This window comes from Lactuca virosa, chromosome 8, assembly GCF_052849685.1.
Source record: "Lactuca virosa cultivar CGN04683 chromosome 8, Lactuca_virosa_CGN04683_v6, whole genome shotgun sequence".
NCBI classification, from domain to species: domain Eukaryota; kingdom Viridiplantae; phylum Streptophyta; class Magnoliopsida; order Asterales; family Asteraceae; genus Lactuca; species Lactuca virosa.
The window spans coordinates 277,843,565-277,858,914 of NC_136433.1; the positions used below are offsets into that span (position 1 = coordinate 277,843,565).

General features: G+C 36.6%; 1 protein-coding gene across 1 annotated transcript; it reads left to right on the forward strand.

Moving 5' to 3' along the window:
* The first annotated feature begins 914 nt into the window (after positions 1–914).
* On the forward strand, positions 915–1,349 carry LOC145131556 (uncharacterized). The gene has a single exon (XM_079066229.1). It carries the CDS (start codon positions 915–917, stop codon positions 1,347–1,349), a length of 435 nt encoding a protein of 144 aa, XP_078922355.1.
* Positions 1,350–15,350: the final 14,001 nt, after the last annotated feature.

Sequence of the window (15,350 nt, forward strand, 5' to 3'; positions counted from 1 at the left end):
GAACCATTATCCACTCCCGATGATCGATGATTTGTTTGACCAAATTCAGGGCGCATCTTGGTTCTCCAAGATTGATCTACATTTTGGTTATCATCATATGAGGGTCAGAGAGGAGGACAAGAAAAGTACATCCTTTTGAACTCATTATGGTCATTACAAGTTCATGTTGATGCCCATCGGGCTCACCAATGCTCCAACAACATTCATGGATCTCATGAACCACGTACGCAGGCCTATGCTGGATCGGTATTTGATTATGTTTATTGATGACATCCTGATCTATTCCAAGATTTAGGAACAGCATGAAGAGCATCTGTGATAGGTATTGGAGACCTTGAGGGGGGAGAATTTGTATGTGAAGTTCTCCAAGTGTGAGTTTTGGTTGTGCGATGTGCAGTGTCCGGGGCATCTTGTCAACCAGAAAGGTATCCTGGTCGATCCCGCCAAGCTAGGAAGTGATGACGTGGGAGGTTCCGAGGTCTCCATCCGAGATTCGGAGTTTCCTTGGGTTGGCATGTTACTATCTGAGATTCATTCAGGATTTCTCCAAGATAGCGGTTCCTTTGACCCGGTTGACGAAGAAGACCGTCACCTTTGGATAGGGGCCCGAGCAGTAGGAAAATTTTGATACTTTGAGGCAGAGATTGTGCGAGGCACCAATTCTGACCCTGTTGGAGGGTGTTGAGGACTTTGTGGTATACTGTGATGCATAAATCACAGGTTTGGGTGCAATCTTGATGCAGCGGGGTCATGTTATTGCATACGCTTCGAGGCAGCTGAAGCCTCATGAGGCGAACTACCCTCCACATGATTTGGAGTTGGGAGTTGTGGTTTTCACCCTCAATATTTGGCGTCATTATTTGTATGGGGTCTGGTGTACTATTTATACGGATCATAAGAGTCTAAGGTATCTGATGGATCAGCCGAATCTGAACAAGAGGCAACATAAGTGGTTGGATGTGGTGAAGGATTATGATTGTGAGACCCTTTATCACTCAGGGAAGGCTAATGTGGTGGCTGATGCTCTCAGCCGCAAGGCAGCTACCACTCCGATTAGGAATGTGTTTCTCAGTATGACCGTGATTACTCCACTTCTAGAGCAGATTCAGGAAGCGCAAGTTGAGGCTATGAAGGAGAAGCACCGAAAGAGCGAGCGTATAGTGGATCAGGTGTCCTCTTTCGATTATGATATTCGGGGTTTATTGACTCTTCATCGGAGAGTGTGGGTTCCGTATCGGGGTGGTACACGTCAAGTTTTGATGTCAGAGGCGCACAAGTCGAGGTTCTCCATTCATCCTGGAGCGACAAAAATGTATAAAGATCTCCAGCTTGATTATTGGTGGCCCTGAATGAAGTAGGATATAGCCTGGTACGTGGAGAGGTGCTTGAATTGCAAGAAGGTCAATGTCGAGCACCAGCGACCTCATGGAAAAATGGAGATGTTAGATATTCCTATTTGGAAATGGGAAGAGATCACGATGGAATTCATTACAAAGTTACCATAGAAGGCGCGAGGAGTGGATTCGATATGGGTCATCGTGGATCGATTTGACCAGTATCGCGCACTTTATCCCGATTCAGGAGCGTATCTCCGTGAAGAAGCTAACAGACATCTACATCAAGAAGGTTGTGCACGGCATGGGTACCAATTTTAATTGTTTTAGATAGGGATGTTCCTTTTTATTTCCAGGTTGTGGAAGATATTTCATGAGGATTTCGGTACTCGTCTGCATTTCAGCACGAGTTTCCACCTGCAGACTGATGGTCAAAGTGAGCAGACTATTCAAACTTTGAAGGACAAGTTTTGAGCATGTGTACTAGATTTTGGTGGGAGTTGCGATACGTTTCTTCTTTTAGAAGAGTTTTCATATAACAACAGTTATCATGCCAACATTGATTGTCCTCCTTTTGAGATGCTCCATGGGAGGAAGTGTAGGACCCCAATATGTTGGGATGACTTTGACTAGTGGGTTAAGGGGACTACAGAAGTGGTACTCAAGATGATGGGATTGATTAAGTAGGTTCGCGTCCGACTTCAGACAGCACAGAGTCGACATAATAGTTATGCCGATAGGCGCCGGTCGGACTTAGAGTTCCAAGTTGGCGACATGGTACTCCAGAAGCTGTCACCTTGGAAAGATTTCATCCGATTCAGGAGGTGGAGCAAGCTGGGACCCATGTATATTGGTCCTTTTAGGGTTTTAGCCTGCGTAGGCAAGGTTGTGTATCATTTGGATTTGCCTGAGGATCTCAGTAGATTCACAACACATTTCACGTCTCTTAGCTGTAGAAATGTTTGGTTGACGATACCGTAGTGGTTTCTTTGGAGGATATTCAGGTGTACGAGCGTCTGAATTATATAGAGAGACCGATGACGATCCTCGACAGGAAGACGAAGACTCTTCGAAACAAGGTTGGTGGATTGGTAAATGTGCAGTGGTAGCACCAAAAGGGGTCGAGGATGAAGTATGATTCAAGTGGGGGAGAATTGTAATGCCCTGTCTCCAGGTAAAACTCTTACGATATAAGTATTTTGAGTTTGTGAGTTGGCCCAGTACGTTGGGCATAATAATGTTATGTTGGGTGTACCGTGTCGAGCTTTGGATACAAGGTTTTCCCCCTAGTACGTTGGGCGTACATATGGTACGCTAGGCATACTTAAGTCGGATGTAAACCCTAAGTTCTAGAATTTGGACCCTATTTAAGCAACATTATTGCCCCACGGTTCTCCCATTACCAGCCTCCATTGTCCCTAAAAGTAATATCTCAAACCCTAACCCATTTTTAGAGAGAATTGATCATTGTTTGTGTTTTGGTGTATCTTAACGGAGAAGAAGCTTGGTGAAGGAGAATTGACCAAGTTGGAGCCTGTAGATCCAAAATTTATTCATCTTTCTCAGCTTCATAGAGGTATAAAGTCTTAACCTTGGCTATTATATGCTTACATCTATGACTAGTTGAGATTTGAGCATGTTTTGGTCCCATAAATGAGTTCTTGTGAGTATATGTTACTCCAGAGGATTTGAGTTGTCCCTTTTGATGTTTTTGAGGTTCCTAGTTCATAAAGTTTGCTTCTTGATGGTTGCAGATCCACCATGCATGAGCTAATGATCATTTGATGGAAGTAGAATGCTAAATCTAGGGTTTGAGTCTTTTTGAACCATGCAAAGGCATCAATTTGGTGACTTTATTGATTAAGATATTCCCCAAGAGTTATATCTACAAAATTGATATCTACACTTAAAGCATTACGTGCTTACTGACGATTTGGCAAGCTAGAGCGTACGTCGGGCGTACATGTCTGAGTCCCCGTTTCCCTTTGGTAGCGAAGTTGTACGCCGGACGTACTCAGGTGGTACACTTAGCGTACTCACCAGGCCCCTTCTTCAGCTTTAAGTCTTTTGGGCCATTGTTGGGCCTTAGGTTTTTAGGCCATTATTGGGCCTTAGGTTTTTGGGCCATTGTTGGGCTTTAGGTTCCTTGGGCCTTGTTGGGCCTTAGGTGTTTTAGGCTTGGGCCATGGGTTGAGGGGTCCATTAAGGGAAGGGTAAAATGGTCTTTTACCCTATGAGTCAGGAATAAGGATTTAGACTCTCTGTTATAGTTTATGACCTAATTGTTAATTAGGGTTTTATTATTTGTGATTTAGTGTGGGGATTTTTCGGTTTAGCAACCTGGGTGTTATTTGTTTATCAGCAGATCGAGGTGAGTCTTCTCATAGTGTTTTAGTGGGTCGAAGGCACCAATGCAATGTCGGCCCATAGATTATTGTTTTAGGATGCTATATATCTTTGTGACTCTTGCATGTTTTGTATGTGTTTGTATGTATACCGGGCGGGGTCCGATGCTAGGCGAGGCCTGATGAGTGTGTTAGGCGGGGCCCATTGCATGTTACTGACAGATCTGTATCGGGCGGGGCCCATTATATGTATGGTATGTGGTATTTTTGGGGAAACTCACTAAGATTTGTGCTTACAATTTTCAGTTTATGTTTCAGGTACTTCGTGTTCGAAGGGGAAGAGCTCGGGATGATCTTATTGCATACACCATGTTTTCCACATTATTTATTCTAACGTATTTTGGATATGGATGATATACTCCAATTTCCTATTTTAGTTTCTATGAACAAGTATTTGTTGGTTGTTTATCTAGTATAAAAGTGAAATTTTTGGTTATAAATTTTGGGATGTTTCAATATCCTAAACATATAGACGAATTACTATACTAAAATTCTAGATTTTGATCTGAAATAGCAGCCTGTTCAAGGCTATTTTAACGTTACCAAATCCTACAAAAGATACAATATTTTCCATATTCCAATAGTTGAGATTTTTATCTTTCCAGAGACTAGTTGTACAGGTCCATACGATTTTTCTATAATTTTTTATGGATTTTACAAAACTACATATCAATGTAGCTAATTCCGTACCAGTATGTGAACATTACGATTTTCATCTTAGTTAGATTCAATATCACGTCCAGGGAAAAATCATGGACATACTGGACCCAAAACCTGAACTTTTGGGACTTACGGATCCTAAATTCAACCTTCTATGAATTTTATTGAATTTTTACAAAACAGGGACATAATAGGTAATTTCAAAATATTTCCCAGCTTGACCCATGTTCAGTGTTTTGAGCATAAAACAGAATCCATAACTCCAAAAGGCATAATATAAGACTTTATGGAAACTAGACTTGGTTTCCCACGACGTTTTTCTTTTGGTGATTTTCTCTAATTCGGACCAGAGTGGCCTTTACAACCCTCGCATGACAGGTCAGCGAATCTATCCAGATTTCTAATTCTTTTGACAAACATCACCATAACCTCCTAAATTGTCCATGAACTCAACAACAACCATTTCTAAGGAATAAATCCAGAAATAAAGGTTTAAATATATACTACTAACCTCTAGAAATCTTAAGGAGCACTATGAGAGATTGGATGAGAAGAACCCTACACTACTTCCATCAAAAATTCATCAAAAACCTTTAAGAACACCCACAACCTTCACTTGGATCACACCAATGCTCAAAATGGAAAATCCCCCATTATATCTCTCTCAAGTTGAGTTATTGGCTGCCATTAGGGTTACAAACCCGGCTATTAGGGTTAGCCTCACTAAAATACCCCATAACTTTCATAATTGGCCCTTAAATTGTCATAAAATGTCTCTTATACCCATATAAATGATCAAGGTTGATTTTATTACACTTTGGCCCTCCAAATATAATTTTAAACAAATGAAAATGTTAGTTTAAGAATAAAACTTAACGGAACACTAACATCAATGACAAATATAAATTTTGGTCGTTACACTTTGGGGACCACAACTGTCATTTTTGGAAACTTATCTCCTGTCTTTTTCCTCTTCAGCGATGCAAGTTATGTTGTGTTGTTTACCTAATTAGGACCTACAATGTTGGGAGTATTTTAAAGATAAATGATTCACATCCCTTAATACACTAAGTCTCAACCTTATGAAGCAAGCCTGATCTCTTTTAAGCTTCAATCCCGATATAAATCAGTAAGTGAAGTGGTTTTCAATCATTAGGGTTTTTAGGAGGAAAAAGGAATGTATAGCTCATTCCTAACCACTTTTCATCTAGGTATGAGTCTCATTCACTGCCTAGTAGCACCCCTTGAACTTTCCCTTCACCGTGGAGGCCGAACTTGCCTCTTATGACCCTCTAATTGTCGGAAAACCGATATTAGCAAAATATCATGTTCTAATATATTTTCAGTCGAGTTGGATGAGTCTTAGACCGTTATATCTCGTACTAAAGATGTATTTGTTGGATTTGGTGTCTAAGCCCATAACTATAACTGGGATATACTTGACCCGATAGTAGCATAGTCCTTTTGGGCTGCCTTCATCGGTGCAATTCGATAGGATGGACTTTTGAGAATAATGTTATTTGTGATTTATTAATATATTATAAGTATAATATATTAATTGAGAAATCATATTATTTAATTAGTATTGATCAAGAATTAATTTGGAATTAATTTAGTGATCAAAAGAGACTGAATAAATATACGGGGACTGATTAAGTAAATCAATGATTCTTATAGTGTGGGCCAATGATCCATGGTTAATTAGGATGGGCTAAACCAATATGATAGTCCATGGATAGTCCATGGAGGTTTAACCCATGGAGCCTGAGTAGTATGAAGGGTCATGGTGCATTAGGGTTTGCATGGATGAAACCCTAGCCTTTGTAACACTATAAAAGCAATCCCCTAGAGCCAAAATCGGTTGCCCATTCATTCTAAGAGAGTGATGATCGATTTTGAGCTAACTAGCCTATTCTCTCAAGTCTCCTCTTGCATTTGGTGTTTGTGACACATTAAAGGCATCACATTTGAGGTGCTAAAGCTTTTTAAGGCCAAGAACTACAACTACATCAATAGGTATTCATCTAACTATGAGTTATATATTGTATATCCTCTATTGTATGCCAGTTAGAATGTATGCTTTGGAAAATTGAAATTTCATGTATAATTAGATATAACATAGATCTAAAGCATCTAGGGTTGCATGTGCACCATAGGAGTTTTATAGTTCCTAAAACCCAGCAGTGGTATCAGAGCCTAGGATTGTTTTCTGTTATATTTGATGCTTGTTAATTTTCAAAGCTGAAAAAAATGGATTTTCTGGCCCCTGACTGATGAACTCGCCGAGTCCACTGGCTGACTCGACGAGTCCACTCAGTAAAAGGGCAACTCGACTAGTCCAGTTCATGTACTCATCGAGTAGAGGCTTCTACTTGCAGAATTTCGAGTTTTTGGCCAGAATTGGATTAGGATCATTACAACAAACTGTTTTGTAATCATAAAAAATCGTATTTTTCTGATAAGGTAGTGATTATACTCATCCAATCAAAAGATAATTGTCAAATTTTTAAGATAATTGTTGCTTTATATGATAAACAAAGTTACTTGTAAATTGTTGATTTGATATTATCTTGCTTTATGAGTTTAGTTAGATCAATCATGAATTATATGATAATTTTGTTGTTGAAATTGATCTAAATGTTTTTTAATGAGTTCCATAGCTTGTCCTCAAGTTATGGAACATGAAAAGTCTATCCATTAAAATAACATTAAACTCATAAGTTATGGAAATGAAATGGTTTTCAAGAGTTACAAAACTTGCCCTCAAGTTTTGGCATTTGAAAAGTCTCAATTTATGAAAACATTAACTCTTGTAATTGAAAGGTTTCAAAAGATGCAACTCTTGGGTTCATAACTTAAAAATTGATTAAATAGTTTTAATTTTGAATTTTTAATAACCTAGATGCTTTGAATAGTTCAATTACACCTTATGGACTTTATTAAATTAATTAAAGTGTTTAATTAAAAGAGAAGTTTAATAAATCCATAATAACATGGTTTAAGATTAATTCAATTAAGACTATAACTTATTAATAGATTAAACTACCAAGTATTTTAAATGTGTAAAATACACCCTTATACTATATAAAATTAAAAGTTTAATATATTATATATGTATAACTAAAAGGTCAGTCTTACTGTTAGTAGGCCTCATTCACGAAGTCGGTCTATAAGGGGGGTATAAGGTTACTGCCTATAAAAAGGTGGTTTAATGGGTGTCCACTCTCACCCACCGTTTCCTTGACTGGTGGAGAGTCGTTAGCCGAACGGGTAGGATAGGATATTAATTCTCATTAAAAGTATAATGAAATACCAAGTAACTAAATACTTTTATAAACTCCTAATCTTAGTTACTTAGGAAAAATGTGAATATGATGCTAACCCATGAAATTGCACATTGCACCTTATTAGTCGTTAGTGGAGCGTGTGTGGTTAACCGGCACACTAATATGGGAATAATGAAGGATGGCAATGGGTAGCTCGATGTTAATCATGGATCAATGGAGCGTGTGTGGTTAACCGGCACATTGATTATGTGATTTGTAATATTAAGTGTACCAAGCTGATTTGCATGGTTATTCACACCTTGTTTGTGATCCACGGCATCCTAGTCACAAACTTGAAGGGCATAGTCGAGATTTAAACATGTCATTGAAAAGTTAAATGAATCTCAAAGAATATAGGAATTTCAATTCATTTAAAACCTAAAATTTCATTTTCGTTTTTCATGGTGGAAATTGGTAAATCGTCATTTACCTACCTTCAAATATTTTACAATTGGATTACGGCATCCCTCTTCCGAATTGTAAAATATTGTGTTGGGTCCTAGCCTTAATATTTCATTTTGGGTGTTATATTAAGGACTTAAATCAACTAACTTGAATTTCTCCCATTATAGATGTCTAGGTCTGACAATTATGGTCTTCTCGAATCTTATGGAAAAAGATTTCCTCATGAAGATGATGTTCCCAGAAATCATACTTCACTTCCTCCACCTCCTCCAATAATTCTCCCTGACCCACAAGTTCAAAGACTTGAAAAATTCAAGGTCACTCAAGCCCTATTGGCTAGAAAACACCAAGATGGAGGGTCTGTGTGTGCATATGTCTTGGAGATGAAGTCACACATTGACAGGCTGGGAATGTTAGGAGTCGTTGTGTCGAGGAAGTTGGCTGTTGACTTGGTTCTTCAATCACTTCCTAAGTCATATAGTGAGTTTGTTAAGGACTACTATGTGACAGATCACGACGTGACCCTTATCGATCTTACATATTTGCTAATTGATGCTGAATTAGCAATGATTTGGCACACTGGTAATTCAAATTTGATTGGAAGATCTACTTCCCAAACTTCCATGGACATTGACAATGGAAACATTGGAATTCCAGAAAAGATTTCCCTTTCCAAGGGAAAGGGAAAGGCTAAGTCTGAGATTCTCCCGTGTACCATTCCAAAAGAGTCTGTTTGTTTCTATAGCCAAGAGAAGGGACATTGGTTGCGAAGCTGCCCTGACTACCTGAGAGATCTAAGAGATGGTAAAGTCAAAATGTATGACTCTGCTTCAGGTAAGTTCACTATCTAACTCTATTAAGTTCCTACTTATAGATTCTTAATACATGATGTGATAAGATTGCATTTCGATGTTTTGTAGGATCAAAGAAGAGAAAGGAAGCTTGAAAGAAGAATAAGTTGATTCTGAGCGCGAAGAGATGGATGTCGATCGCATGGTTCGATGATCAGATTTATGAGCTGATGATTAGGAGTTATGATAGATTGCTTAGAAATATATAGGAACATAGTTTTCATATGTAATTGCATTGTAAGGACAAGTTTTCCGCAAATTTTATAAATAAAGAAAAATTTTGTTTTATCTTATTTATATTTCCTTGCAATGGAATTTGTGAAAATTGATGTATGTATGTTTATATTTTTAACAATATGGATTTGATTCTTTAGTATGTGGTAGTGTCTAAATTTACCAAATAAGGAAAGATTTTCATCACCAAGTCTCAATTGGAAATAAAATTGGAATCGTGCCACTTGTATTGTATATGAATGAGAACCTTCGTCTTTGGGAAATTAAGACTAATTCCTTGTTCACATGTATATGTGAGTCAAGTGAAGGACTAGGGGATCAGGTACACTTGGTTGTGTGCTGGTCAGGCCCACCACAAAGATCGATAAGACTATTCGTAATGATTTACTAAAGTTTAGTAAATATGGTTATGCTTACAAGATTAAGTATAATTCAGAGTCATTGGAAAAGTTTCAATGTATATTAGAACGAATAAGAAGAATCAAATTAGGCAGAAAGATAAAAGTTTTTCCAATATGAAATAAAAGGAGTAGGGGTGGAAAATCGTGCTATCGTTTCGTGTTTCTGTCTGACACAACATGACACGACAAGGTTTTATGTAACACGAACACGACACGACTCGATGTCGTGGTTTTTTTAACTAACACGAAAACGAACGAATTAAAAAACGACAAACACGACACGACACAAACAAAATATAACATATACTAAAAACTTGTTTGTTTAATGAATACTTTATCAAATATAACACGACAAGCACGACAAACACAAAAAACACGATAAAGAACTGCTAAATCGTGTCAATTTCGTGTCGAATTTTGAACACGAACACGACACGACACGACATCGTGTTATTTTACAGTTAACACGAACACGACACGAACACAAATTCAAAGGAGAGTACATTAGTATCGTGTTTTATGATAAACCTTATGATTATGGAACCATGTCACAATTGATCCTATAAGGATACCTAGTGCATTCGTATGGCCAAGAAGGGGAATCGTGAATTGTTGAATTGGTTAAATCAAGAAGGTGAGTCATGTTTCGTTCCAAAATTGAGTCTTAGAGTTATGAGTGACATATTCCAAGTAGGTTTATAACATATCATAAAATGTGGAGTAGAAAAGTTTTCTTGCTCTTGCACATTTGAGCTTGGTAGTTGTGATGTCTTAGATAAGACAAAGACCAACTGAGACCAATTGAGTGAAGTGTTAATCTTGATAAGAAACCACACTAACTCTTGAATATTTGTTTGTCAATGAATGTTCTTGACAAGTGAGTATTATATGTCAAGAAGTCTGTAGGAGTCTTAAAGGATCTTGAAAAGTTCAAGAACTAATAAAGAGTAAACCTATTGTTTAATACTAGCACGCAACTTGAGGTTTGCAACCTATCGTGTTGACATATTCTTGTTTCTGTGCCCATTCCAGTTAAATTTGACTATGCATGTGAGTTCTATGAGTACTCAATTGTTTGCATAACACCTTAGAAGCAATGGTAGGCCCTTGTGCTGCCAGGTGGCAAGAAATTAAGATTGAACAAGTTCAGTCCATATGAGTTTGGATTTGTCACTAACCTTATCTTATGATTATAGTTATGACAAATTCACATGGATATGAACACATACACCATAAAATCTAAGTGTCATAAGGTTTCTCTCCAATTCATGAAAATGATTGTGGGGAAACGCTTTCACTAAGTAGATTTTAAGGAGATAACAGTTGTGATATTTGCATTCTCAAATTCGATTATGATTACGACATCCCTCTTCATAGTTCAAATTGTGAGAAACTGCAAAAGGTCTAAACATTTGAGACTTATTGTTGTAAGTTCTGAAATTGTTTAGACACACAACTTAGATATCTAAGGAAAGGTGTATGGTTTTGAGAAGCCTAGATAAATTCTTATCGAAGCGTCTTGTATCAGAAATCTGAACTTTGGTAAGAAAGTCAACAGGTACTGATTTCTAGAAGTCCAGCTTATTTTGGGGTACATATCAAAGCTAATGGGAGCATAAGTGTTGTGCTAGTAAGATAATAATTATTATGCTAGAGGGAGCATAATTATTACGGTAAGTGTTGCGAGTTAGCAATGTTAAGTATAGCAAAACAAAGGTTTCAATTCGCAAAGTTGCAGGGTTTGAAAAGTTGTTTTGCTATAATTAAGGGAGAGGAATTTATATTTCATTTCGAATCCAAAATCTTATATTGATATTTTAATCAAATTTAGTCAAGGATATACATGAATGTTATGTTGGAATAGTTCAACATAAGGAAATTCTATATATGGAAATGTTATAGCAAGAGACTGGTAAAGTATCAGGTCTTTATGTAAGACATTATGAATCATGTCCCATATGCTTCGGATATAGGATCGATTGCATGTGCTATAATATTCCCCATATGCTTCCAAATGCCTAGGGTATTAAGAGGGAAAAAGGACTAGAACCGGATATGACTAATGTTATTAAACAACTGTCAAGGACGATCTAAAGTTCGCTAAGGATTGGTTGATTAAGGACAGTTGGAAGTATAGTAATGAATGGACCATATTGATATGATTTTCAATAGATAGGATTCTATTAAGAATGGATAGTCATATGGCAATTATGGAAAAGTTTCCATAATGGGAGTTGGATATCAAGAATCTATGAGTAAGTTAGAAACTTTTATGCAAGAAGGATGTTCAAAGGAATGTGCTTTGAATATGAGACTTCGTATCTATGGAATTGTCTTGTAACAATCTCAAATGGAAACTTTTGTAATTGGCAAAGTCTCTGTGACTTGTGTACATTGTCATTACAAAAGGATCACTGCATATAAGCTTAGAATCTAACAGATTACAGTAAGTGGCAAGGACTTGGTATTCTTACACTTACGATAAGGATTTGGTATTGTGAAATGAGTGTCATTGGAAATTTTTACAATTGATCTATTTCACAAAGTAAGGACCATAGGAAAACAAAGTGTGTATGCTTGGAGCATGGGATAACTATTATTTTAATTCAAGTATTAAGTTGATTAATCGAAACATGATACAATGAATAACGTGTAATCAATATGGTGATTAAATAAAAGATGTTTTATTTATATTCAAAAGTTTTGAGACCATATTGGATTTGATTATTATTGTGTTTCACTTTGCATTTTTTTACTTCCCGAATAACTAGGTTATTCAAACCATCCACAGTCGATCATACTTTGGAAGTAGGTATTGAAGCTAGACTGTCATCAATGGGTCTGTAGATTGTCTAAAGGCGTTTAGACACAGCACAAGTTTTTTGTAGTATTCACGAGTACTCATGTAATAAGATTTGAGTATTGTATTAAACTCACGCTCATTTGAATCACTTCATAGATTTTATCACGAGTGATCATGAGACGATAATATCTTATATTCTTGAAACCAAGACATATGAGTTGTAGTTTACAAGTCGGTTGCACATTGACATATGTAAATGTACCAGTAACTTGGTGTTATAAAACATATTGTTGTGTGTGATTTGATGAGTAACTACAAGTAATAATTTGAGTCGAAGTTTACCCATTCCTTTACCCAATGTGGGATAAAAGCGATATTTGTGGGCCCCTAGATGATTTAGTGATGACAACCCTAAGCGCTTGGCCAAGCCTGGACTGATTTGATTTGTTCGATTAGTCGGTCGTCATAAATCGGAAACCGGGAAACAACACATGAACAGAGAGAATGATTATAATCCATGTCTCAGTTCATACGATATCTAGAATTTAGGAATATATGATCCCTTATCTAAAGGAACCGTCACTCACTAGATCAGACTTCGACAGCGGCTTTGGAAAGCTACGATTGCTAGTCGGATCTTGAAGTTACATTGGCAGTTATAGTTATTAGACTTATCCAAGTGGGAGACTGTTGGATTTGGTGTATATGCCCATAACTATAACTTTGATGTACTTGACCCGATAGTAGCATGGTCCTTTTGGGTTGCCATCATCAATGCAATTTGATAGGATGGACTTTTGAGAATAAGGTTATTTGTGATTTGTTAATATATTATAAGTATAATATATTAATTGAGAAATCGTATTATTTAATTAGTATTGATCAACAATTAATTTGGAATTAATTTAGTGATCAAAAGAGACTGATTAAATATACGGTGATTGATTAAGTAAATCAACGATTCTTATAGTGTGGGCCAATGATCCATGGTTAATTAGGATGGGCTAAACCAATATAATAGTCCATGGATAGTCCATGGAGGTTTAACCCATGGATCCTAAGTAATATGAAGTGTCATGGTGCATTAGGGTTTGCATGGATGAAACCCTAGCCTTTGTAACACTATAAAAGCAATCCCCTAGAGCCAAAATCGGTTGCCCATTCATTCTAAGAGAGTGATAATCAATTTTGAGCTAACTATCCTATTCTCTCAAGTCTCCTCTTGCATTTGGTGTTTGTGACACATTAGAAGCATCACACTTGAGGTGCTAAAGCTTTCTAAGGCCAAGAACTACAACTACATCAAGAGGTATTCATCTAACTATGAGTTATATATTGTATATCCTCTATTGTATGCTAGTTAGGATGTATGCTTTGGAAATTTGAAATTGCATGTATAATTAGAGAAAACATAGATCCAAAGCATCTAGGGTTGCATGTGCACCATAGGAGTGTTATAGTGCTTAAAAACCAACAGTATTATAGTCCCTTTAACATTTGAGATCAAGGTTGGATAGTTGGAACCAAGTAAACAGCTATAAATGTCTTCAAAACTTCTCATACACACTTATTACAATATTTCATTGTAATGGATGAGTTTGGTTCGTCTTCTAAGCATATGGATCTATTTTAGACCTTGCTTAAGGTTGCTAGGAGTAGGACTAGTACTTGGTTCCTTTAACTTTCTTTAGTCTTGTATTGATGTCTAGAACCAAGAAACAACATTTTTACTTGATTTTATCCTAAAACCCCTCAAGCCGAAGAGCTCCACTTTGTGAATGATTTTGGTCTATGAAATCTAATTTTCAACTAAATTTCATTGTTAAATATATAACTAACATCATGTCTTACAAGTTTGGTTGGGTGTGGGTGTTTAAAACAAAAAGTAAGCTCCGGTTTATGGATATATGTGTGCTTGGTGTATGTTTCGTGTGTGAAAACTAAAGAATATGTTCGGAATCATATATACCCTGATATATGTATTCAAGATGAATAAAATTATGTGTATATGTGAATTAATGGTTATATAATAATATAAGAAAATGCGTGTGTACAATATGATATCAAAGAAGGTTTCTGAAAGTAAAAGTATAAATAAAATACAGTATGGGTATTATTAGGAAATAATCTAATTGGAGTTATTGGTATAGGATGTATGTGTTCAGAAAGGGTGTTCATCTTAGCAACTTCAGTGGTCTTATTTTGTGTTTGTTGCTTCAGGTGAGTTTTATCACTATACTATATAGGACACTAGGTGTCGATGTATGTTTTTCGTCTTTGTGACTTACATAAAAGACTATGGTTGGATCATAACATTATATGAAAGACTATGGTTGGATCATAACAATTGCATGAAAGATTATGGTTGGATCATAGCAGGAAAGACTTCAGTTGGACTGTAGCAACTAAAGTGCGTGTAAGACTATGTCTGGATCATAACATCCATATACGTATGTGGTATTTTTGGGTAACTCACTAAGATTTTTGTTTATTGTTTAAGTTTCAAATGTTCAGGTGTTCTGGAAGCAAAGGGAGGTGCGCGTTTGATTGCATCGTATCTACTGAGATTTATCTTTATGGAGATTCCGCACTTTGTTTTTACTATCTTTTGATACTTTGATCTTTTTATGGTTTATTGAAATAAGACCACATGGATACTTATCTTCCTATGAATGGGATTTGAAATGTTTGTTTAAATTTAAAACAAAATTTTAGTTTGAAATTTGGGACGTTTCAAAATAAGTTCATCATCATTAAAGTATTCAGCTACATTCTCCTCCCTTTTGTATTTAATTATTTAGGGTTTAGGCCTCGATTTCTGAAGTGACCATTCTTCTTGCAATTCCAATACGTAATATATTTTATGTTCTTCTACTGGCCTCTCTTCCTTAATTTTGATCTTCCTCTACCATTACCACCCCTATTTGACTT

Coding starts and splice junctions, on each gene's coding strand:
- LOC145131556 (XM_079066229.1), top strand. CDS start 915: ATGGATCAGCCGAATCTGAACAAGAGGCAACATAAGTGGTTGGATGTG.